The 27,283-nt window shown below is 33.1% G+C and overlaps 1 protein-coding gene and 1 long non-coding RNA gene across 2 annotated transcripts in view; one reads left to right on the top strand and one right to left on the bottom strand.

The window, feature by feature from the left end:
- Window positions 1-27,283, top strand: part of LOC133191623 (beta-1,4-galactosyltransferase 4-like) — a 235,185-nt gene that overhangs the window by 140,867 nt on the left and 67,035 nt on the right. The window contains exon 4 of the mRNA XM_061327370.1: window positions 19,815-19,937. Coding sequence (XP_061183354.1) covers window positions 19,815-19,937 — 123 coding nt within the window. The remainder of the gene's footprint in view (window positions 1-19,814; window positions 19,938-27,283) is intronic.
- On the bottom strand, window positions 5,981-7,409 carry LOC133191109 (uncharacterized). The gene is made up of 3 exons (XR_009721657.1): window positions 7,346-7,409; window positions 6,842-6,906; window positions 5,981-6,259 (listed from the first exon to the last, which is right to left on the bottom strand). It is a non-coding gene; the product is annotated as an uncharacterized LOC133191109 (long non-coding RNA).

Genomic DNA, 27,283 nt, shown 5'->3' with positions numbered 1-27,283 from the left:
GAACATTCTTTACCGGAAAAGAAAACAAAATACACAGCTGAATACACACTGAACCACACAACCACCCAATACATACACCTGCAAGATCCATGATTGAAGAAAAGGAAAAATCTGGTAATACAAAACTTATAATTGGCAATTCAATCCTACAACGGGTAAGAACCAGAGGACTACAAAAGGGTGTTCATGTAAGAACAAATAGAGGGGATAAACTTTTCCACATCAAAGCTAAACTTCTCAAAATAAATGTAGCAGAATACTCCCACATCATTATCCAAGCCGGGGGAAATGATGCCTCATCTCATCGAGACATGGACGCCATTGAACATGATGCCGCGGAAATCATCTCCAACATCAAACATCGTTCTCCGGGAACAAAAGTATATTTTTCCGAAGTATTACCAAGACGGGATGTGGATGTATCTCATGTGAATACCACACTAAAATATGTATGTGATGAATATAGAGGTGTCTTTATTTCCAACAAAAGTGAATTCAAGGAGGTAATCCGTATGCATTATTGGAAAGACGGTATTCATCTTTCAGACAAGGGGACGTCAATGCTGCTTAAACGGATTAACAGCGAAGTCTCAATTCTGCGTGTGAATTCCAGTCGAATCAATACGGACTCCAATGCAAGCTTTTATCAATCTGTGACTTGCTACTTCTGTAGTGAACACGGACACATATCACGCCACTGTAGAGAAAAATTTAAGAAATTCAAAACCTATATTTTATTGCTCTGCTTATCGTCCACCATCTGCCCTCTCCTGCTGGGCAGAGGACCTAGCAAGGGAGGTTAATCGTGCCTCCTGCTGTGTTGATACTGAAATAATTCTGGCAGGTGATTTTAATATTGATTTAATGAAAGACCCCCCACAATACTGGACATCTGCTTTAGAGGAGTTTGGACTTTCACAGATTATTTTCTGTTCCAACTAGAACTAGTTATAATTGTAACGGAGACCGTTACAGATGTTCCCCAAACGCTCCCCAACTCCCTTTTGGTGTTTTATTTCCTGTAAGCTTCATTAAATAAGGCAATGAAGTATATTGGTCGTTTTTTGCATTTAACGCGCACGCACGTGCATGCATGTGCAGTATGACCATGTCATCCCGTCTATACTATTAATGTATCTTTATATTCTCAGTATCAAAACATTTCATCAAAAATATATTAAGTTCCGGCTATATCAAGTATACTGGTCATCTTAGCATTGCGCGCACGCGCACCTGCATGCATGTTCATAATGACCATGCCATCTTGTGTACACTTATAATATGTCTGTTTATTCATAGTATCAAAGCTTTTCTTCAAAAAATATAAAAGTTACGGCTATATTAAGTATATTAATCATTTAACACATTGCACGCGCGCGCATGTGCATGCATGTGCATGATGTCCACATCATCTTGTCTACACTTGAAATATATCTGTATATTCTTAATATCAAAGCTTTTCATCAAAAAATATAAAAATTACGACTATATTAAATTTATTGGTCATTTAACACATTGCACGCGCGCACACGTGCATGCATATGCATGCATGTGCATGATGACCATGTGATCTTGTCTACACTTTTAATATATATAAATATTTTGAGTATCAAATCATTTTGTCAAAAAATATAAAAGTTACGACTATATCAAGTAAATTGGTCATTTTACGATTTGCGCGTGCGCGCACGTGCATGCATGTGCATGTTGACCATGTCATCTTGTCTACACTTTTAATATATCCTTGTATCCTGAGTATCAAAGCATTTCATCAAAAAATATAAAAGTTACAGCTATATCATGTATATTGGTCATTTTACGCATTGCACGCGCACGCACGTGCGTGCACGTGCACGCAAAATGACCTTCGTTCCGCAAATCTACATAACATACCTAGTAACCCTAAAAAGGTTTTAACTCAATTGGATGTGCAGTTTCCGAGAACACTCGCGGACAAAAAAGTAACGGAGAAGAAATAAGAATAAACTAGAGCAAAGCTCGTTGCAAAGCAACGAGTAGGTCTTCCGTCCAATTTTCAGAAGCATTGCTTGTAAGATGGATAAATGAAAGTAATATATACTTAAAAAGAAGGCCTCCAGACCAAAAATGATATGTCCATCTGTATTTAGTTTTTAATGATTTTTATGCTGATTTTCATGAAATAAAGCAAATCAAGACTACTTCCGGTTTGACCGGTAGTGACCCCCAATCGAGAGAAAACTGGGTCAAAAGTCTTGGTTGAATTCAATCATTTAATTTTATGTTGATATCTGCAGAAATACGTCATTTATAGTCACTTCCGGTAACCGGAAGTTGACAAAAGAGATGATACTCGACAGGAAATGCAATCAGACGTCCTCTGTGACATGCATAATTCAATTCAATACAGTGCTCCTATCCTATAAGTTGACAATCCTATCCTAGCTATCCTATCGTGAATCCTGCATCCTACAATCCTATCCTGTCATTTCAGTCTAATCCTATCCTATCCTACATTGTATCCTGCTGCTCTCAGTTTTTTTTTTTAATATTTGGGAGTTAATTTGACAAAATGAAAAAAAAAATTATAAAATGACCATCAAATAAAAATCAGTTATAGTTATGTAATTAATTTAAATGTAATAAAATTTAATGGAGAAAAAAATAATCGAGATCGACTTCCATTAATTTCCGAAATCCCGCACGAATTAATTTGCGAGTAACCAGTTAAAATGTAAACAAAAGAATTGTAATAAAATGTAGGCAAGTATTGATCTAGCGAACATGTGAAGAAATTGGAACTTCGGAAGAATTGAAGAAAAAAATATAGTTATATTTTATTTGTGTTTAATTTTACATACTAACAATGATTGGGAGACGTCAAGGTGTTCGTGATTTCTTTCGAATTTGTTCTCTATGAAAAATAAATGGAGTTATAATTAGAGAGAGAAAAATGGGGAAACAATAAAGATTGCAGATACTTTTCTAATGTTATGATTAAGTAGACAAAAGGAATGAAATTTAAACTCTTTATAAGAATCAGACCACGAATACCAAATCCTTCATGCGGGGTAGGTACACTGAATTATAACCGTACCCATTGAAAAAACAATTTCTCTATCAAGTCTACACATACTAAATAATGACAACAAGAGGCCCAAGGGCCTTAACAGTCACCTGAGTACAACAATTTAGAGGATCCATAAACTGATAAATGAAGCTTTAATTGTTGCCCAATAGCAAGAAAATTAGTACGATTATGATCAACAAAATAATTGGTCTAGTATCTTTCTATCTGTCCCCCATTTATCACTATTACCTTGCAAACTTAACAAAATGTCTATAATATTACCTCTCACATTGGCCTCACTTGGCCTTTGAAGAACATTTAAGAAGATAAGTTATTTTTGTTTCATTTTTATTCATCTATTATTTCCAAGTCTACCTGATTATTAAAACTATGAAAGTACTTTTTATATTATACAATAAATGTTCTTGCATAATTCCTTTATTCTATTAACCTTTCAAATACATTATCTACAGTGATTAATTATCAAAAGTGAATGGCAAAGGGGAATAACTTCACTCAATAGAATACAAATTAACAGAGCCCTGGCCAGGACCAGAACACTTGACTAAATGGTCCAGGTGTTGAAAATTTACAAATTTGGAAGAGGTACCCCCATCATCATAACTATGCAATTAGTTGAAGATTTTCAAAGAATTCACACATTTTCACTATCTTATCAAATAGAGCCCCCGCCCCTTCAGAGAAACAACAGAACCCCTGGGACCACAAGTTTTAAAAATTTTGAAAAAGCATCCTTGCTCATCATAACTATACACTTGTTTCTTTGCTTTATAACCAGGAGTAGAAAAAAATATTCTGAAAGAAATTATGAATTTTCACTATATAATCAATAGAGTCCCCCCTCCCTTCACCAGAACCCCTGACCCAGGGGCCATGAAATTCACAATTTTGGAAGAAGCAGCTATGTTCATCATAACAATGTACTTAGTTAATTTATTTAATACTCATGAGCAGAGAAGCAGATTTTCAAAGATATAATGCATTTTCACTATATAATCAATAGAGCCTCTCCCTAACACTAGAACCCCTGACCCAGGGGCCATGAAATTCACAATTTGGAAAGAGGCAGCCATGCTCATTATAACTATGTACATGTACTTAGTTACTTTATTTCATACCAAGGAGCAAAGGAGAAGATTTTCAAAGATTTAATGCATTTTCACTATATAATCAATAGAGCCTCTCCCTAACACTAGAACCCCTGACCCAGGGGCCATGAAATTCACAATTTGGAAAGAGGCAGCCATGCTCATTATAACTATGTACATGTACTTAGTTACTTTATTTCATACCAAGGAGCAAAGGAGAAGATTTTCAAAGATTTAATGCATTTTCACTATATAATCAATAGAGCCCCTCCCTAACACCAGAACCCCTGACCCAGGGGCCATGAAATTCACAATTTTGGAAGAGGCAGTCTTGCTCTATATAACTATGTACTTAGTTAGTTTATCTAATACCCAGGAGCAGAGAAGAAGATTTTCAAAGAAATAATGCACTTTCACTATATGATCTATATTGCCCTGCCCTAGCATCAGAACCCCTGACCCTGGGGCCATGAATTTCACAATTTTGGTAGATGGCTCAATGCTTATTACAATCATGCCAACAGTTTGACTGCTTGATGTCCAGGAGTAAAGAAGAAGATTTTTAAAGATTGCATTAATTTTGGTGGTTTTAGTCCCACCCCTCAGGCCCCAGGGGGGCAGGGTCCATGAAATTCACAATTTTTGTCCCCCTTCACCCATAGATGCTATATGCCAAAATTGGTTGAAATTGGTTGAGCGGTTTCAGAGAAGAAGCTGAAAATGTTTAAATGTTAACGCACGACGACGGACAAAAACGGATACATTGTAGCAATAGGTCACCTGAGTGACTCAGGTGACCTAAAAATAGAATGTTTGATGTTTTAACAAGTGTATGTTTCATCTGTTCATGTAAAATTTATGCAAACTTTGTTTTCCCCTTAACTGGGCATCACGAAAATAACGTATAGATCTAACTGCACCTATATAAGCTGTATATTAGATTTTACTTTTGGCATAAATCTAAATAAGAACTTCAAGATATGACAAGACCATAAACCGAGAACAGACAAGTCAAAATTTAGATCTAGAATATGTTGACTTTCATTTATTAAATAAGTTAAAATTGTCTTATTATATTCAATTTAAATGTATGATAAAAAATTGTTTTATATTTATTATTAAAGTTAGTTCTGTTTGAAATGTTCAGTTCATCATTTGTTTGTATGTGAATATTTTACAAACATGCAACATTTTCATCATGTTTGCTAAATAAAAATCAAGATATTCAAAATGTTAAAATTTCTTACTTCGCTTCAGTTTGTTCTCAATTTATGGTCAGTTCAGTGCCGTACAAGTGTATCTTGATTAAAAAAATATTAATGTGTGAGAATTTAATCAATTTATGTTTACAGAAAACATTTTCCTAAATCTTCACAGTCAGACAGGTTGACAGCAATAATAATTGTAGTCAGCTCACACATATTCCTTAGATCTTATAAAACATGCATAAGAATCCACAGTTGTTACAGTATTTATAACCCAAATTTAAGTAAATCTTGTTTTTGATCTTGGCATATGATCTTGAATGTTATTCAGTGTCTAAATGAGGAATAAAAATAATTGACCAAGTTCACAATATTTATTCAGGGTAATCCCTTTTTTCAGTGAATATAAATATAATTATATATGTTGGACAAAATGCATATTATCTACAATTTATATCTACAATGTATAACAATTGAATGTTCCATTATCATGAGACAAATTCATTAAAAGTGTCCATGTAAAGTATACATGTATTTCAATGCCAAGCTCAAAGATACATGTACATGTAGTTTGTTTAAATTGAAGTTTATCAATGTCTTATTACAGTTGTATGTTTTACATGCATGTTATTTGGCCTACTTGTCCGTCGCTCAAATTGCATTTCAAATGTCAAAGTATTTGTCAGAGAGATGGTCATAAAGTAACCGAACAGTTTCACAAATGTCGTCAATGCACAGAAAACAAATACATCACACACTGATCTCCTTAATAAAGAACACCATCATTCCAGACTCTAAGGGGCTCTTGGACACTGGTTTGAAAATCTTTCATTATTTATTCCAGCAGCAGATGAGATGAAGTGCAATTTGTACAGCTGCAAATTTGCAGGATTGTCCTGAAGAAAAAAACACACACCATTATGTGCATGTAGATTGTAAATTTTGTCATATACATTATGCATTAAAACTGTATTTGATTGTGATTATCTTTCTCATTTCATGTACAATTGTCTGAATTTAACCTTTTTATCTCCCAGAGTAATGCATTAATTTTAAACAAATCAAGCAAAATCAAATCTTATATTGCAACTTCAGAGTCAGAACTCATATCTTAATTAAACAATCATAATTTACATAATTTACTTGTAGATTATAATTCATTTCATCTCGCCATCTTGCTAAGTAGTATGAGTACATGTTTGGATGTTTTTTTCTCTCTATTTTCTGCTTGTATTAATCTATTTAATATATTGTTTGCTAATTTCTTTTCATTTTTTGCTTGAAATGAAAATATATATAACATGACCATGATGACCAGAACAATTATACATTGATTTCAGTTTTACTCTCAACATTTTAAAAAGAAGAAAATCACTTATTCATAAAATCTGCAGACACTTCATCTCAACTTAGATAATGATTTTTATGTATTTTAATGAAACATGCATAAACAAAATAAATAATCTGATCATACCTACTTCTAAATGTAAAATCCTTTATATTGTGATGACTAATGAGGGCAGGCAAAATTGGGTACCATTCTCTGAAATGAAGAAGATAATAAATGATTAATTTATGTTACATGTTTTATGTTTAACTCACAATAGGTCATACATACAATGTACATGCAAGTGCTGAGTGGGCTTATTATACACAGTAGCATAAGAAATGATCATGACGATTCTGCATTTAATCATTTTAAATTGCAATCATATAAAAAATATTTTTTAACCACAGTAGGGAAATGAGTATAAAGCAATAACAAACTGAAAAAGGTATAATACATCTGATCATGTGACAAAGTATTTGTAAATATTTAACCCCCCTACCCCTCCCCTTTCTACACAACCTCTTTTTTCCACATCCGATTTCTGTCTATATTACAATAGAATAAAATTTTAATAGTTCAAGTCATTAAAACATTGCTTAAAGGGAGAGATATATATAAACATGCACACATTTACAGTGTGTAGTATACTTACATGGTCTTGCACCAAACAACTACGATTATGATCTGTTATAGTCCGCCGCTGACGGTTCAAGTGGCATTATCCAGACAAACAGAGCACATTTAACAGAGAAACATGTTACTGAACTGTAACACAAGTAGGAATCGAGTTAATTATCCAAATATGCTGAAGAAATACGATCTTTTGATGTCCGATCTCTTCTTTGTTTACATGCGAAACTTCTTCCGGTGATCGTTCACAATTAGATCGTACGCCATATTACTCGAAGGTAATAGTATAAATGTGTGTTAAGAAAAAAAAACCCGTCTATTTTCTTTTCTGATTTTATAAATAATTCTTTTGTAAACGTTCTATATCCTTTTGCATTTCTGTAATTTATTCTGACATATGAATTAACCTTTACTCGAATCTGATTGGCTGTAGGATACAGGATAGAATAGGATAGGATTGGATTAACTTCTATATGTTTCTATCGTGAATCCTCAATCCTGAATCCTATCCAATCCCATCCCATGTCAACTTGTGGGATAGCAGCACTGTACCAATATCTGTGAAAATAAGCAATTTTCTACTACTTCCTGTTTGACCGGAAGTGACGTCATTCGACACATTTTGATGATCTCGCAAGCTGCTACTTGTCATGTTGAACAACTTTGCTTCTTTGAAGTATTACAAATTCTCAATAATTTTTGAGATATCAGGAAAAATATTTTGACCCCTTTAGATTCCTTACTTTAGGGGCCAGCCCTTTTTTCGAGTTATCATTTAAAAGATCTTGTAATTCTGCACAAATTTTGTTATATATGTTTTAACAAAATATTTCCAAGTAAAAAGATATCGAACAGAAAGTGTTCGAAAATTTGAAACTCTCGATACGACTTTTTTCAGGCCATAGAGAGCGTCGACGTGTGGCACTTCCGGTGAAAGAAAACTACGTATTACAGATCTACATATGTTGCTCTGTCTTCAATAAAAGTTTCACGCTCCTGTGATGAGTGGTTTCTTAGAAAACCTGCGGACAAACTGACCCTCCAAAAATCACTAAATTGCAAAAATCTTCGGACCGGAAGTGACGTCATCAAAATAAAAAAAATATGTATCAAGATTTTTTAATGTTCTATCAGACCTGAAAGTTTCATGAAAATCAAGCGAACCGTTTTCGAGAAATCGCGTGCACAAAATCGGTAAGAAAAAAAATAATAAGAAAAACAGTGGAAAAGAAACCGAAGAATAACAAGAAGGTCTTCCGCTGAAGACGGAAGACCTTAAAAAGAATAATAATAATAACTACAGCAAAGCTCGTTGCAAAGCAACGAGTAGGTCTTCCGTCCGATTTTCAGAAGCACTGCTTGTAAGATGGATAAATGAAAGTAAAGTATTCGTTAAAAAGAAGGCCTCCAGACCAAAAATTGTCGATCTGTATTTTTTTTTTAATGATTTTTATGCTGATTCTTGCTAAATAAAGCAAATCAAGACTACTTCCGGTTGACCGGAAGTGACCCCAATCGACAAAAAATTGAGTCAAAAGTCTTGGTTGAATTCAATCATTTGATTTTATGTTGATATCTGCAGAAATTAGTCATTTATAGTTACTTCTTGTTTAGCTGGAAGTTGACAAAAGAGACGATACTCGACAGGAAATACAATCAGACGTCCTCTTTGATTGTATAATTCAATTCAATACAGTGCTGCTATCCTATAAGTTGACAATCCTATTCTATCGTGAATCAGGCATCCACAATCCTATCCTGTGATTTCAGTGTAATCCTATCCTATCCTATCCTGTTGCTCTCAGTCTTTTTTTAATATTAAAGAGTTAATTTGACAAAACGAAAAAAAAATTATAAAATGACCATCAAATAAAAATTAGTTATAGTTATGTAATTAATTTAAATGTAATAAATTTTAATGGAGAAAAAATAATCGAGATCGACATCCATTAATTTCCGACACCTCTCACGAATTAATTTGCGAGTAACCAGTTAAAATGTAAACAAAAGGATTTTAAAATAACGTAGGCAAGTATTGATTAGCGAACATGTGAAGATATTGGAAGTTCGGAAGAATTGAAGAAAAAAATATAGTTAAACTTTATTTGTTTAATTTTACATACAAACAATGATCGGGAGACGTCAAGGTGTTTGTGATTTCTTTTTGAATTTGTTCTCTACGAAAAATAAATGGAGTTAAAATTAGAAAGAGAAAAAGGGGGAAACAATAAAGATTGCAGATACTTTTCAAATGTTATGATAAAGTAGACAAAAGAAACAAAATTTAAACTCTTTATGAGAATCAGACCACGAATACCAAATCTTTCATGCGGGGTAGGTACACTGAATTATAACCGTACCAATTGAAGAAACAATTTCTCTATCATGTCTACACATACTAAATAATGACAAAAGTAGGATTTGTTTGATGTTTTAACAAGTATATGTTTCATCTGTTCATGTAAAATTTATGCAAAACTTTATTTTTCCCTTAACTGGGCATCACGAAAATAACATATAGATCTAACTGCATCTATATCAGCTGTATATTACATTTTACTTTTGATGTAAATCTAAATAAGAACTTCAAGATATGACAAGTCCATAAACCGAGAACAAACAAGTCAAAATTTAGATCTAGAATATGTTGACTTTCATTTATTAAATAAGTTAAAATTGTCTTATTATATTCAATTTTAAATGTATGATAAAAATTTATTTTATATTTATTATTAAAGTTATTCTTGTTTGAAATGTTCAGTTCATCATTTGTTTGTATGTTAATATTTTACAAACATGCAACATTTTCATCATGTTTGCTATATAAAAATCAAGACATTCAAAATGTTAAAATTTCTTACTTCGCTTCAGTTTGTTCTCAATTTATGGTCAGTTCAGTGCCGTACAAGTGTATCTTAATTAAAAAAAATATTTATATGTGAGAATTTATTAAACTTATGTTTAACAGAAAACATTTTCCTAAATCTTCATAGTCATAGTTGACAGCAATAATTATTGTAGTCAGCTCACACATATTCCTTAGATCTTATAAAACATGCATAAGAGTCCACAGTTGTTACAGTATTTATTACCCAAATTTAAGTAAATCTTGTTTTCGACCTTGACATTTGATCTTGAATGTTATTCAGTGTCTAAATGAGGAATAAAAAGAATTGACCAAGTTCACATTATCTATTCAGAGTAATTCCTTTTTTCGGTGAATATAAATATAATTATATATATTGGACCAAATACATATTATCTACAATTTATATTTACAATGTATAAGAATTGAATGTTCATTATCATGAGACAAATTCATTAAAAGTGTCCATGTAAAGTATACATGTATTTCAATGCCAAGCTCAAAGATGCATGTACATCTAGTTTGTTAAAGTGAAGTTTATCAATGTCTTATTACAACTGTATAATGTTTTACATGCATATTATTTGGTCTGCTTGTCCGTCACTCAAATTGAATTTCAAATGTCAAAGTAGTTGTCAGAGAGATGGTCATAAAGTAACCGAACAGTTTCACAAATGTCATCAATGCACAGAAAACAAATACATCACACACTGATCTCCTTAATAAAGAACACCTTCATTTCAGACTCTAGGGGGCTCTTGGACACTGGTTTGAAAATCTTTCATTATTTATTCCAGCAGCAGATGAGATGAAGTGCAATTTGTACAGCTGCAAATTTGCAGGATTGTCCTGAAGAAAAAAATACACAGCATTATATGCATGTAGATTGTAAATTTTGTCATATACCTCATACATTAAAACTGTATTTGATTGTGATTATCTTTCTCATTTCACGTACAATTGTCTTAATTTCACCTTTTTCTCTTCCAGAGTAATGCATTAATTTTAAAGAAATCAAGCAAAATCAAATCTTATACTGCAACTTCATAGTCATAACTCATATCTTAATTAAACAATCATAATTTACATAATTTACTTGTAGATTATAATGCATTTTTTGCTCGAAATTTGAATATTAAAAAAAAATGAAAATACATATAACATGACCATGATGACCAGAACAATTATATATTAATTTCAGTTTTACTGTCAACATTTTAAAAAGAAGAAAATCACTTATTCATAAAATCTGCAGACACTTCATCTCAACTTAGATAATGATTTTTACGTATTTTAATGATACATGCAAAAGCACAAAAAAAAAAATAATAATCTAATCATACCTACTTCTAAATGTAAAATCCTTTATATTGTGATGACTGATGAGGGCAGGCAAAATTGGGTACCATTCTCTAGAATGAAGAAGAATAATAAATGATTAATTTATGTTACATGTTTTATGTTTAACTCACAATAGGTCATACATACATTGTACATGCAATTGCTGAGTGAGCTTATTATACACAGTCAGGTCCAGTACAATCAGTACATTTAGCTACGTAGCTAAAATTACCTACCGTAGCTTTATTTACCTACCTCAGGTAGCTTTTTTTTTAGCTAATTCAAGGCAACTTTTCACAATTTTGCTTTTTATTTTAAAAAGACAAAACGTCGCAAGAAAATGTCTACTAATATTTATTCTAGGTATCATTTAAAAAGCAATCTAAAGCAGAGATAGTTTTAACATTGCTGCGTTTGATCATTTTTAAGGGAAATATGTATTCCCATTGTTTGAGTAACTGTACGCACCTTGTGCTCGATGAGGCGTGGATAAGTATGATTACTTCACATTGTGCTCATGTTAACCAAAACTGGTTTTCTTTGTTATTACACTCAAGAAGTAACTGTTAGGTCACAAATTAACTGTTGTATATAGCCCAAAAAATTTTAGAACTTTGATTGCAATTGCGCAAAAAAAGACACATCTCCAAGAGTGATTTTTTCATGAATTGTTTTCAGATGAGTTCAAACTTGAAAATTATCACTGCATCAAAGTGCAATTTTCTGCACTTTCTGGAAAAAATTCTTATTCAAGAAATAAGTTTGATTTAGTAGCTAAATAAAGCTACTTCAGGTAGGTAAATAAAGCTATGTAGGTAATTCAAGCTATGTAGCTAAATCTAGTGATTGTACCAGACCTGACAGTAGCATAAGAAATGATCATGATGATTCTGCATTTAATTATTTTAAATTGCAATCAGATAAGAAAAAATATTTTCTAACCACAGTAGGGAAATGATTATTTAGAAATAACAAACTGAAAAATGTGTAATACATCTGATCATGTAACAAAGTATTTGTAAATATTTAACCCCCCTACCCGTCCCCTTTCTACACAACCTCTTTTTTCCGCATCCGATTTCTGTGTATATTACAATAGAATAAAATTTTAATAGTTCAAGTCATTAAAACATTGCTTAAAGGGAGAGATATGTATAAACATGCACACATCTACAGTGTGTACTGTGTAGTATACTTACATGGTCTTGCACCAAACGAATGCGATTATGATCTGTTATAGTCCGCCGCTGACGGTTCAAGTGGAATTATCCAGACAAACAGAGCACATTTAACAGAGAAACATGTTATTGAATGTAACACAAGTAGGAATCGAGTTAATCTTCCAAACATGCTGAAGAAATATGATCTTTTGATGTCCGATCTCTTCCTTGTTTATATGCTAAACTTCTTCCGGTGATCGTTCACAGTTAGATCGTACGCAATATTACTCGAAGGTAATAGAATAAATGTGTGTTAAGAAAAATAATGTTTATTTTCTTTTGTGATTTTATAAATATTTCTTTTGTAAACGTTCTATGTCCTTTTGCGTTTGTGTAATTTATTTTGAAATATGAATTAACCTTTACTCCAATCTGAAGGCTGTAGGATACAGGATAGGATAGGATAGGATTAACTGCTATATGTTTCTATCGTGAATCCTCAATCCTGAATCCTATCCAATCCCATGTCAACTTGTGGGATAGCTGCACTATACCAATATCTGTGAAAATAAGCTATTTTCTACTACTTCCTGTTTGGCCGGAAGTGACGTCATTCGACGCATTTTGATGATCTCGCAAGCTGCTACTTCTTATGTTGAACAACTTTGCTTCTTTGAAGTATTACAACTTCTAAATACTTTTTGAGATATCAGGAAAAATATTTTGGCCCCTTTAGATTCCTTATTTTAGGGACCAGTCCTTTTTTCGAGATACCATTTTAAAGATCTTGTAATTCTGCACAAATTTTGTTATATACGTTTTAACAAAATATTTCCAAGTAAAAAGATATCGTACAGAAAGTGTTCGAAATTTTGAAACTTTTGATACGACTTTTTTCAGGCCATAGAGAGCGTCGACGTGTGGCACTTCCGGTGAAAGTTAACTACGTATTACAGATCTACATATATTGCTCTGTCTTCAATAAAAGTTTCACGTCCCTGTGATGAGTAGTTTCTTAGAAAACCTGCGGACAAACTGACCCTCCAAAAATCACTAAATCGCAGAAATTTTCGGACCGGAAGTGACGTCATCAAAATGAAAAAAATATGTATCAAGATTTTTTTATGTTCTATCAGACCTGAAAGTTTCATGAAAATCGAGCGAACCGTTTTCGAGAAATTGCGTGCACAAAATCGGTAAGAAAAAAAATAATAAGAAAAACAGTGGAAAAGAAACCGAAGAATAACAAGAAGGTCTTCCGCTGAAGACGGAAGACCTTAACTAGTATTAATTGTAACGGTGACCGTTACAGATGTTCCCCAAACGCTCCCCAACACCCTCTTGGTGTCTTATTTCCTGTAAGCTTCATTAAATAAGGCAATGAAGTATATTGATGGTTTTTTGCATTTCACGCGCGCGCACGTGCATGCATGTGCAGGATGACCATGTCATCTCATCTATACTATTAATGCATCTTTATATTCTCAGTATCAAAACATTTCGTCAAAAAATAAATAAGTTCCGGCTATATCAAGTATATTGGTCATCTTAGCATTGCATGCATGCGCACCTGCATGCATGTTCCTAATGACCATGCCATTTTGTCTACACTTATAATTTGTCTGTTTATTCTTAGTATCAAAGCTTTTCATAAAAAAATATATAAGTTATGGCTATATTAAGTATATTGGTCATTTAACACATTGCACGCGCGTGCATGTGCATTCATAAGCATGATGTCCACATCATCTTGTCTACACTTTTAATATATCTGTATATTCTTAATATAAAAACTTTTCATAAAAAAATATAAAAATTACGGCTATATTAAGTATATTGGTCATTTAACACATTGCACGCGCGCGCACGTGCATGCATATGCATGCATGCATGTGCATGATGACCATGTCATCTTGTCTACACTTTTAATATATATAAATATTTTGAGTATCAAAGCATTTCATCAAAAAGTATAAAAGTTACGAATATATCAAGTATATTTGTCATTTTACGCTTTGCGCGTGCGCACACTTGCATGCATGTGCATGTTGACCATGTCATCTTGTTTACACTTTTAATATATCCTTATATTTTGAGTATCAAAGCATTTCATCAAAATATATAAAAGTTACAGCTATATCAAGTATATTAGTCATTTTACGCATTGCACGCGCACGCACGTGCATGCACGTGCGCGCAAAATGACCTTGATTCCGCAAATCTACATAACATGCCTATTAACCCTAAAAAGGTTTCACCTCAATCGGATGAGTAGTTGACGAGATCACTCGCGGACAAAAAAGTACCCAGGAAGAAGAAGAAGAAGAAGAAAAATAATAATAATAATAAGAAACAGAGTAAAAACAATATGTTCCCCAACTTCGTTTGGGGAACATAACTAGATACTTATTGCCTAGGCAATAACAGGTCTTCCGTTTTCTTGACTTCTTCGAAAAAAAAACCCACAATCTTGCCAATTAGATTACTCTAAATAATTAACAAAAGTCATCTCAAGGCTTCCAAAGATATGTAAATACAAATAAAAACAAACGGAATTACTTTCCTGTTTTCTTTATGTACTTCGTCATGAACGAAAGTGCTCCAAACGAATAAAATGTTCATTCTACACCTTAATTATTCACAACTGATCCTCCCTAAAAGTTTCCATGAAAAACTACTCATGTTTGAGACAACTTCCGGTTTTTCGGTTTGCACTTCCGGTGATAATAAATTGCATGGTTATGGTTTATCTAACATTCGCATTAGCCAAACATTTCTGTCCAAAAGAAAAAAACTGTAACAATTCACTTTTCTGCATCGCTTCCTGTCACGACCGGAAGTGACGGCAACGTACGATTTTTACATGATGTAGATAAACTGAGGACTGACTATCAGTTCTGAAAGTTTTAGACTTCAGCAATGTACTGTTTCTGAGCAATTAGGTAAACAAAATCTCAATTTGAGGACAGAAAAACACGCGACCGGAAGTGCATTTTCCTAAGATGATTAACGTCACACTAGACAATTGCAATCTCAATAACATATATAAAAATCATTTCAAAAAACTTTATCTATAAGCGATACTTTTGGGAAAGATAAAAATCCCAATTACATAGTTTTCTCTTATAACCGGAAGTTGTCGTTTTTTGTTTCCAGTGAGACCAACACATATAGAAACTGTGAAAGTGATTCAATTATATGATGCAAGTTTTATTTCAAAAGAGAAAAGTTTAAATTTTCGATTTCTTTGATCACTTCCTGTGACGACCGGAAGTGACGGCTGACGCTCTGAACCCAAATGGTTTTGCCTACTCCTTAAGTTCTATTACTCCTATAAGTTTGGTGTCTTAATCTCTTACTGTTTTTGAGATCTCACTTGCACAAATTCTTATTTTGCGGACAGTAAAACACGCGACCGGAAGTAAATTTTACCAAGATATTTGACGTTACTCTAGACATTTGCAGTCTAAATAACATATTAAAAAACCATTTCAACCACTTAATCTATAAGCGATATTTATGGGAAAGTAAAATGCTCAAATTATGTAGTTTTTCGCTTATAACCGGAAGTTGACGTTTTTGTTTCCGGTGGGACCAACATATTTCAAAACTGCGAAACAGATACAATAATGCCATGCAAGATTAAATCCAAAAAAGAAAAGTTGAAATTTTTGATTTCTTTGTTCACTTCCTGTGACAACCGAAAGTGACGGCTGACGGATTTAAACATATTCTGCAAACGTACTTGTCATGATCTATAATCCCTGATAGTTTGAGGTCTTAATCTTTTACCGTTTCTGAGATATCGTCCGGACATGATCTCTTTTGAAAAAACGGAAATTGGACATATCTGACGACCCGAAGTGAATTTTGCAAAATCCTTAAAAATGTTTTTAGTTTATTTTATTTTTCATAAACCCTAAAAGTTTCAAGAAAATCCATCGAGCCATCTCTGAGAAATCGCTTGGACAAAAAACGGGAAAATAATAATAATAATAATAAACAGTAGAATCACTATAAGGTCTTCCGTCTGAAACGGAAGACCTTAATAATAATAATAATAATAAGAAACCGAGTAAAAACAATATGTTCCCAAACTTCGTTTGGGGAACATAATAACAAGTACTTCAAGTACCTTAATTGATCATTTTTATACAACCAAACCAGAAAACATATGTGAAACCAGTGTGCCCTCTATTGCTATATCTGACCACTACCCTGTATGTTTGACACGGAAAACTAACTGCATACAACGTAAGGGAAAACATACTGAAATCCAATATCGAGATCTTAAAAAAATTCAATGAAAATAAGTTCCTAAGAGATTTAGAAAATGCAAAAACACTCTTCTTGAACTAAAAGACCCAAACGAAATATTGAATAAATTTTATGAATTAATGATATTCTTAACAAACATGCCAAAGTAAAAACTAAAAGAGTCAAGACTGAAATTCGACCTAAATGGCTTACACAGGAAATAAATGATGCTAGACTTTTACGTGATACATACCATCTACAAAGGAATTCAGAAAATTGCAAATTTTGGAGAAATAAAGTCACACAATTAATAGATCAAGCCAAATCAAAGTATTACAAATCAGCAATTGAAAAAAGTTCAAGTCCTAAAGAAATGTGGAGTTATTTAAACCATTTGGCATCCGATTCCAAAAATTTTACACCTAACCGTATTACACAAAATGGTTTGGATTTTGAAAATTTACAGGATATTGTTGATATCTTTAACAATCACTTTACAGAAATATCCTGTAAGTTATAAGCAAATATATCAGTAGAAAGTTTTGATTCAGAATTATTAAATCAATTTACAGAAACTAAACTAGGGAAAGAAAATTTTTTCAGTATAAATCAAATAAGTGAGTTTGAAGTATTTAATATGTTGAATACACTTGATGTGAACAAGTCAGCAGGCATTGACTTTATTGGACCTCGTCTACTAAAACTTTCGGCAAATGTTATATCCAAATCTATTACACATCTTATAAATGCTAGCATTACTAATGGTGTATTTCCATCCCGTTTAAAACAAGCAAAAGTCACTCCTATTTTCAAAAATGGCGACCACGCAGATCCAGGGAACTACAGACCCATATCCATTCTTCCAACATTATCAAAATTAGTTGAAAAACACATAGCCAATCAAATACGTAACTTTACCTCTAGCTTTGATCTTTTATTTAAATCACAATCTGGATTTCGAGAATTTCATTCATGTCAAACGGCTCTAACAAAACTAACAGATAATTGGTTACAAGCTATGGACCAAGGAAATCTAGTAGGCATAACTTTCCTTGATTTTAGCAAGGCATTTGATTTGGTTAATCATGATATCCTTATAAGTAAACTTCAATCATATCACTTTGACCAAATGGCTATTAAATGGTTTCATTCTTATCTAACCTCAAGGTCTCAGTGTGTAAAAATAGGTACATATTCTTCTGATTTCTTGCCTGTCACAGCAGGAGTGCCCCAGGGATCTATCTTAGGTCCCCTATTATTTTTATTGTATATAAATGATCTCCCTTTACATGTAAATAGAACAGATATTGATATGCTTGCTGATGATGCAACCTTACATACACATCATAAAAATGTAGAAGGTATTGAGAATGCCCTTAACATTGATTTGTGTGAGATTGAAAATTGGTGTTCCAAAAATCAAATGGTGTTGAATACCAATAGGACAAAATGTATGCTTATGGGAACTCAACATAGAAAATCAAAGATAAATTCTCCTGAATTAAATTTATATGCTTTAAACAAATTAATTGAAAATGTTGAATCTGAAAAACTTTTGGGAGTACATATTGATCATTCATTGCGCTATAATTACCATATTGACTCAGTTTGTAAATCTTTGACGTATAAATTATATACCTTACGCAGAATTAAAAAATTTCTCCCATTACACTCAAGAAAACTATTCTATAATGCATACATTCTGCCTTCTTTAAATTACTGTCTAACTATTTGGGGTAATGCGCTAGGTGCTGGCATAGATAGAGTTTTTAAATTGCAAAAAAGGGCAGTCCGGATTATATTAGATGTGGCTTATGATGCCCCTTCACTACCATTATTTGAAAAACTTGGATGGTTGACCATATATGAGTTGATTTATTTTCATATATATGTATTACTGTACAAAACACTTCATGGTATGGCACCTGATTATTTAAGAGACTCTTTTGAATTTATTTCTTCTAATAATTATGTTTTACGATCTGAAACCAACTTTGACCTTCGTCTACCGAAATATCGAACAAATCAATTTAAAAATTCTTTTCATTATTCCGGTGTTCATTTATGGAACAAATTACCTTTGTAATTTTTTCACCAATTGTACACACATTTCGTAAAAATGTGGAAAAATTTATTATAACTTGCCGCAACACTGTTTAAGTAACTTAATTCCATGTCCTAAACTTTTAATTGTACTTGTATTTTTACATCATGCTGTATTATTAGTCCCCTACCGGTGAAACCGGAGGGGACTATAGGTTTCCTCTGAGTCTGTCCGTCCGTCTGTCTGTCCGTCTGTCTGTCTGTCCCTCTGTCTGTCTGTCTGTCCCTCTGTCTGTCTGGCAGTCTGTCCCACTTGGTTTTCCGCACTTTTTTCTTAAACGCTTGCAGATATTGAGCTGATTTTGGGTATGTGAGTGTATCTTGATGAGTTACAGATCAAGTTTGCATTTCGTTCCGCTTTATTGGTTTTTGACGGAATTACGGCCTTTTCAATTTGTAAGGGTTTTCCGCAATTTTCTTCTAAACGCATGTAGATATTGAGCTGATTTTTGGTATGTGGCTTTACCTTGATTAGTTATAGATCAAGTTTGCATTTCGTCCCACTTCATTAATTTTTGACGAAATTATGGCATTTTCAATTCTTAACGGGAACCAGATTACACTTGCCGGTAGGGGACTAGTATTGCTAATGCAATACTCTCAGAATGCTTGTTTAATTAGTGTACAATGTTTTCATGATTGTATTATTATTAATATGTTTATAGGGCCCCGAGGAAGACTAGTGCATTGCAGTAATCGGGTTACCCTCTTTAAATAAATTATTATTATTATTATTATTAAATGTTTCAACATTTGTGATACAGGTTGATGTACAGCTGGTTAGTGGGTGGCGTGTTAGGATTTAGGCCACACATTTTCCGTAAAGTTAACGGATATTCCAACATGTTCTTGGGCTGGGGAGGGGAAGACGACGATATGTACCACAGGTGAGAAGTGGTTTTTTATATATTGAACAAAATAATATTTACCAAAATGTGATACATTTTGACAAATTGGATATTACGTCTCTGCAAAATCCACCTAGCGAAATAATGTATGAAAACACGTTTATAAATAGTGCTTTGCCAGCAACTAGCAATTCTAACAACAGCTATAAACTTAAGGAAATGAAAATCACTTCACAGCAAGAGTAAGCATATTTTATATAACCGTGTATTACATTAATCATTTTTGTTGCATTCCTAAAAGAAGTCTTGCTGCAGAGTAGTCTATTAAAATGCAATATCTTATGTAAAAATCTCACAACAACAACTGATGAGGAAATATATATAAACATTTTATTTACAGAATAACTCATTTTAAATTCCGTGTAATACGACCTCCAGCATCTGTCGCTAGATACAAAATGATTCGTCACAGGAAGCGGGAACGATGGCCGAAAAGGTAACTTAAAAAACTCACAGCACTAGTCATAATTGTCAACTAACACTGCTAAAAGGTATTAAAAATTAACTGTCTTTCTTTAGTTTTTTCTCGGCTTAAGCCCATATGAGACAGAGAATCAAAAATCTGCATAAATGCCTATTTGTGTTAATGTTAAGTTAAAACTTTTACATGTTCTCATCTATCCCTTGAGAAACTTCAGCCAATTTCTACCTAACTTGCTGCAGATAGGCATTCATGTGTAAATTGGATTGGACTTTTACAATGAAAAGAGTATTTTCATTATCAATTAACTAATGAATAGGGAAAATAGAGTTGCCTTTTAAAAATTTTGGATCACTTATAGTTATCTCATTTTACTTTAACTTGCATCACAAAATAGAAATATTATTGTTGAATTGTTGCAGTTTATAGTTGTTTTCTTTTTTCTTTTTTAGAGTTGAAGTACTTAACACGTGGAAAACCAGGATGAAGACTGATGGACTGAGAAATGTTCCTTACAAACTTATATCGTCTCAAATTTACACATACTATACTAAAATTAGAGTTGATGTCGGTAAACCAGATGACATTATGAAGACAGCTCATGTAACATTAACAACACAAAGTCTTTTATAAAGATTTAAACCTATTTGCTTTTAATGTACTAAACGCAACGCTCAATGTTTGAATTTAAAGCTGTAAATACTATTTAATAGTCCAAAAATTAAAAAAGCTTTCAAATAGATGAAAAGATCAAAAAGGAATATCATAAACAGGTAACCAAAAATAGTTTTGAAGAGCGTTTTAAAATTTGTATTGAAATAAGAGAAATAACTACATGTATTTTGATTTATACATGGTGATGCTGCACTGGAGAACACTAAAAACTGCCGTCATATTGTGATAGCAAAATTATTTAGTTTTGGGTCATTTTTTTAACGGGCCACTAATCACATCATAACCTGTTTATATACCTTTGCACATATTACTTCAAATCTCATTTGCACTTTTTACAATGTATACGGATCATAAAATAGAAGGAATAAAAAGGAAGTTCAAGGTCATTAATACTCTTCCAAATAGACGCAATTGAGTATCAAAAAGACAGCCATGGAAATTGATATATCATCCCACTCTAACTGTATGCAGCTTGGATCAGTTGTTGAAGAGTTAAGGAATGTAGTTCTCTGTTAAGAAAGTGCGTATACAAATCGGTCCACGCACTCTCAATGTGTAGAACTGAGGAAGAACTGGATGCTGTCGCTTTGCAAGAATACACTTGTCAGACAAGCCGTATGTGGTCTTGCATTGTTATGTTGAAATAGGGCTCAAGGATGTTGTATTATTGGAAAGACATATCGGGGTAGAATATTGACATTGTATTGCTATCAACCTCCTTGATGCAGTTTCAGCATAACGTTCCATCTAATTACAAAGATAGTATACTTGATTCTACTATAATCAGACTTAAGAATGAAAATCTGGTATCGGAGTTAAAATAAGTGTTCACTGGCGTTACTATGGCCTTACTGCGTTGGTATGAGACATTTAATGTCAACATTAGCAGTTTTGCATAGGCAGAACGATACAATAAATAGATTTTTCGACACTAATTTCAACATCACTCGTCGATTGCAAAAGCTTTGGTTTAATATTCTACACAATCAATGGATCGCTACATGTATATTCTTGTTAGAAACATTGTTGTGTAACATCTTATTATGAAGATGTTACAAAACAATTCAGTGCTGCAAATGACACGCCTAGTTTAACGGTTATTTCCATTCGTATGTCGGTACGATATATCCCAGTGAGCTTGAAATAAAAGACACCACAGATTCTAACACATCTGTTTCATATTTGGATATTTTACTAGAAAAAGGCGTTAATGGTTATCTAAAAACCAAGCTTTATGATAAACGTGATGACTTTTCAATCGTCAACTTCCCTTTTTTATGTAGCAAAATAACTTATCACCTGCATATGGGGTTTTAATTTCTCTGTTGATTCGATAAGCAAGAGCATGTTATACGTATGAACAATTTCTAAAACGAGGTAAGTTGTTGACAAACAAGTTGATGAAACAAGAATATCAGCAGTCTCGTTTAAAGTCATCATTTCGTAAGTTCTATGGTCGATACAATGACCTTGTCAGCCAATACAACTTATCATTAAGTCAAATGCTGACTGACGTGTTTCATACTAATTGTTATGCCATTATTTACACACTGAATTTTCGACGGATTTTTCCGTTATTTGTCGATCATGACAAGGAGCACACGGCGGTTTGACCGGTCAGCAGGGGATGCTCACTCCTCCATGGCACCTGATCCCACCTCTGATGTTTAAGAGGTCCGTGTTTGCTCTGCTTCAAAATTTGTATTGTTGAATGGACTTTCGAACTTGAATACTGTCGGTTATCTCTATACATTTTTTTTGTTATATCATGGTGTTTGTATTAGTTTTTAGAATTCTAGATATCGTGATTAATACAATATTATACTATCTTGAAACATGAAGAAACATGAAGACACTCGAATAACCATGCGAGTATCAATAAGAAAAGTTGCTACTCGGTTACTTATTTTTTAAGTATTTTATAAAATAAAACATATTTGACCCTTGTATTTTATTACACTAGACATTTCACCTATTCAATCGATAGGATATGTTTTTTTTTTTCTAATTGACAGCTTTCATTGCCAACCAGTAATACAAGTTTTGAAATCAATTATTTTTTAGTAGCCATATCTGCAAAATGAAATTAGATGTCTCCTTGGTCATTGAAAGCGTTTATTTTTCAAGTACTCTTTTTATAGCAACAAATGAATTGTCAGTGCCCGAGTGACGATTGGAAAACGAAATAAATTTTGAATGTCATAGCATATTTATTTTATTTTGGACTCTCTGATTGTCTCTGATTTGGACACTCTGATTGTTCAAACAAGTATTCCAAATTTGATATTAGAAAATGCTTGAGATGCTGATTGAGAATATCTCCATAGTTATTGTAGATAAAGTCTTCCAACAACAGTTGGAATTCCCATGGATTCTAATTGCGACCCGTTATTAGCTGACACGTATTTTTGTATTATGTATTCACAAGAAGCATAATTTATTCAGAAACTTCGACACGAAAAAAAGAAGTCTCTTGCTGTAGCCTTCAATTTCGTTCTAGCAACAACGTTTCATCTATTTATAATATTCATTTTCATACCTACGTTGATTCGATGTGTCCCTTTCAACTCAAAATAGAAAATACCACGAGTATGACACATTTCTTTCATATTTGGATATTTTATTGGAAAAAGACATTAATGGTAAATTAACAGCAAAACTTTATAATAAAGGTAATTACTTCAATTTTATGTCTCCCAGTTGATTCAAAACGCAAGAGCGTGTTCTACTGATGAACAATTTCTAAAACGAGGCAAGCTATTAGCAAATAAGTTGATGATACAAAATCAATAGTGTCGCTAAACTCCAAAGGGTTCTTTAATTGATAAAGTGAGCTTTTGGCAAATACAATCTATAGGTTGGTCGATAGTTGACTTACGTTTTCATATAAATTTTTAAGGCCATTATATTTGCAATGAATTGTCTGCAGATTTTTTTCATTTGTTGAATCAAGGATCGAAGGGGGTGTGAACAAGGCATCATATCCAACCTCTGATGTTTTTATAGGCCCTTGTTTTCTGTCTTCTCGATATGTATTGTTTCAATGGACTTTGGAGCTTGATTACTGTTCGTTATCTTCATATATCATTCATACAAGATTGATATAATACAGATTAAAAGAACTTAATAATAAATAAATACAGTATAATACTTAATTCTATCATAATAAGATTTCATGCTTATTTTTGAATAAAAAAATTACTTGTACACCTTCACAAATGTGGTTAAGAGTTCTGAAAGAAAAAAAATCATCCGAGGAACAGGTACTCGATAGGTAAAATAATCTATAATCTATTACCAAACATGTTGTAAATTGATAATCTGTTACTATACACACTGTACATTTGACAACATTAGCGTTTGTGGCGGTATGTATATATTTTCCTCCTATAAATATTGTTGTCGTCGACAATATACATCTTACCTCACTGCACATACTGATGCCAAGCGGCACATATTGTCGCAGGCTAAAAAATACATGTACGTATTTATTCGGTTAACGCTTACAATGTACAGGTAGGCGAACACGAGTTATCGTTCATAGTACGAGTTATCGTTCATTATGTAGTAGATCTATTCACTCGTACGTGAAATATTCGACATGTGTTAAAATACATGTATACGGAAATAAATGAAATATTCTTAATTAATATCAATATTCACAGGTAATTTACATTTATTTCACTGGCAATTTACAATTGGTAATTATATATTAAGTCGTACAGGTAAAAGTAGAAATACTAATCCATAAAAACAATGTATCCATTTAAATTAATCATCAAATAAGGATAGATTGATGACAAGCGTGGATTTATTTAAATTCAAAATGAACTTCGTTGAACTATATTATTAGATATATTTTTTTCAATATTCATTTGTATTTCGATTGATGCAATGCTTATGTGTATTGGGAATAGGACATCCGCGGGGGGGGGGGGGGGGGGGGAGGGGGGAGGGGGGTGTTATTATCCCCTGCAAACAAGCACGTATCGTTACAAATGAACATTTAAAAAAAAAACATATGTCTAGAGGCTGCTTTAAGATCCCGTCCCCATTTTTATAGCCAATCCAACCATGATGACCTATGCTCGGCACTTAGGTCCATTGAGCAGTGAGGGATCTTTTTCGTGCCAGCACCTACTAGGATACGGGACCTCGGTTATATGGTCTCATCCGAAGGACCGGTCTCCACGTCCCGCAGTGGACCAATTCGAACCCGATTTTTTAAAACGACTCAAGTTGTAAGAAAGAAATTACTGTAGTGTTATTTTTCTTTATTTTAATAATATACTCGTACCTAAACTACTACTGAGAAATCTGCCTATATTAGTAAAGAAACAATTTCTATCTTCTTTTGATTTCAAAAGTTTTTTTTTTAATTTTCTTTTACCTGAATGTCTTACTTAGCGCCAAGATTTTATTTTCACACAAAACTGACGGTTTACCGAGGCATATCCGAACGCAATACAGCAAGACAGTTGTTAATTCATCAACTTATATTCCTCGTCATTTGCTACTCCCAACTTTTCTAGCTCATGTACATTTCACACTAGGTGATTTCGAGCTATTTTTTCCCTCGAAAGTACAAATATATATATATTTTTAAACAATGCACCTAATTTCTCTACCTATTTTTGACAGGTATCAGATTAATGTTAGACATTTGTTTGTTTGTTTAACGCCCCTTCGAGATTGTTCACTCATATTGAGACACCAGCATTTACCGGTGGAGAGCTGCAAATTTAGACCTGAACTTGGCACTCAGGGCTTTTTTAGCAGTGAGGGATTTTTTTTCTTCTACCGCGACTCGGGACTTCTGTTTATACCGTATCGTCCGAAGAACCAATTTCTACGTCCCGTGAAGTGAATGGAACTCGTGACGAAAGGATCAACTCCTTTCTCCACGACTCAAGACTTAGTCGCTCTAACCACTGCGCCACACGAGCAACAATTTAAACTGATGTTATAGATGTCATTATCCCAAAATCCCTGAATGATGTATCATCTGAGAGTACCTCATAAAATACGCTTAACCTACATTGCACAAACATAGGGATATTGCCTTGATCCCAGATGGTATTTTCCAAGCTATCCGTACCTTCAAACCAGCTAAAATCTAGCACAATATACACTATTCACCTATATATTTTGGACAGTCCCAGATTAATTAACATTGCAGATATATACTAGATTTCAGATGATTTCTCTTCTCTACGTAGTGATGAAGCATCGTTTTTGAAAGGGGGGGGGGGGCAGCCAGAGAAAAAAAAAATTACCTACCTGAAAAAGTTGGCAAGCAGATAAAAAAGAAAAAGGATGACTGCACTTAAGGACATGCGAAATTTGCGACAAAATAAACTTTCAAAACAAGCATTTTTCTTTTCATTGCAAGAATAGTCAACATCCAATCTACAACTTTATGTAATTATGTTTAATAAAAGTGTGTATTTACGAAGTTCGAATGTGTTATCAAGGGTAGGGGTCATCACAATTTCTTGAATCTCCGTTGGATAATGAGGACGCAGACTTTTTTACCGACTTCATACATAGTCAGCGCATGTTTGTCTATTGTTCTACGTTTAACAGTAGTTGTATATTTGCATAAATAATAATGTGTCAAAAGGAGATTAATAGACAAACATGCGCTCTTGGTTAAAAATAGAAAAAAAACTGCTTCTTCTTACATTTGCTCTCTGTGTTGTAACCAAGGGTTGTGACATGTTGAATATTCTAATTCACCACGTGATTTCTTACCTCAGGTAACTTTGTGAATATTAAATTCCGTCACGTGACTTGTAAGGTAGCATGTTTTGTGCTAACTGGGACTTGTTTTCGAACACGTTAAGTCATCTGGCATTGATATAAAATCTGCTCTAATTACATGGACGTGCTCATATTGTTAATTTCGTTTTGAAACCTTTGTCAGTAGTGTATTTGTGCCATACAGAATGGAGAGGGAGATGGGAAAGAGTGAACACATTCCTTATTTCAAATATGTCATTGTTATTTATCTAGTCTAATTTTAGACCCATTCTTACAATGTTAGCTCCACCTCTCATGCATATCTAATGTTCAATCAAGGGCAGGTAAGTGTAAATTCTCTATATTTTGAAAGCACTAAGGACAAAATGCATTGAATCATTTTATTGTATCACAGTCCAAAATTATTTTAAGATTTAAATTTGATTCCAAATTGACAGGATTCTTTCATAAATATACAAAAGTGAAA

Source organism: Saccostrea echinata, unplaced genomic scaffold (assembly GCF_033153115.1).
Source record: "Saccostrea echinata isolate AGI-Se365-2 ecotype Australia unplaced genomic scaffold, CSIRO_AGI_Sech_v1 ptg000023l, whole genome shotgun sequence".
In the NCBI taxonomy this organism is placed as follows: Eukaryota; Metazoa; Mollusca; class Bivalvia; order Ostreida; family Ostreidae; genus Saccostrea; species Saccostrea echinata.
The sequence above is the reverse complement of the archived record's forward strand: the minus strand, read 5'-3'. Positions and strand labels throughout refer to the sequence as shown.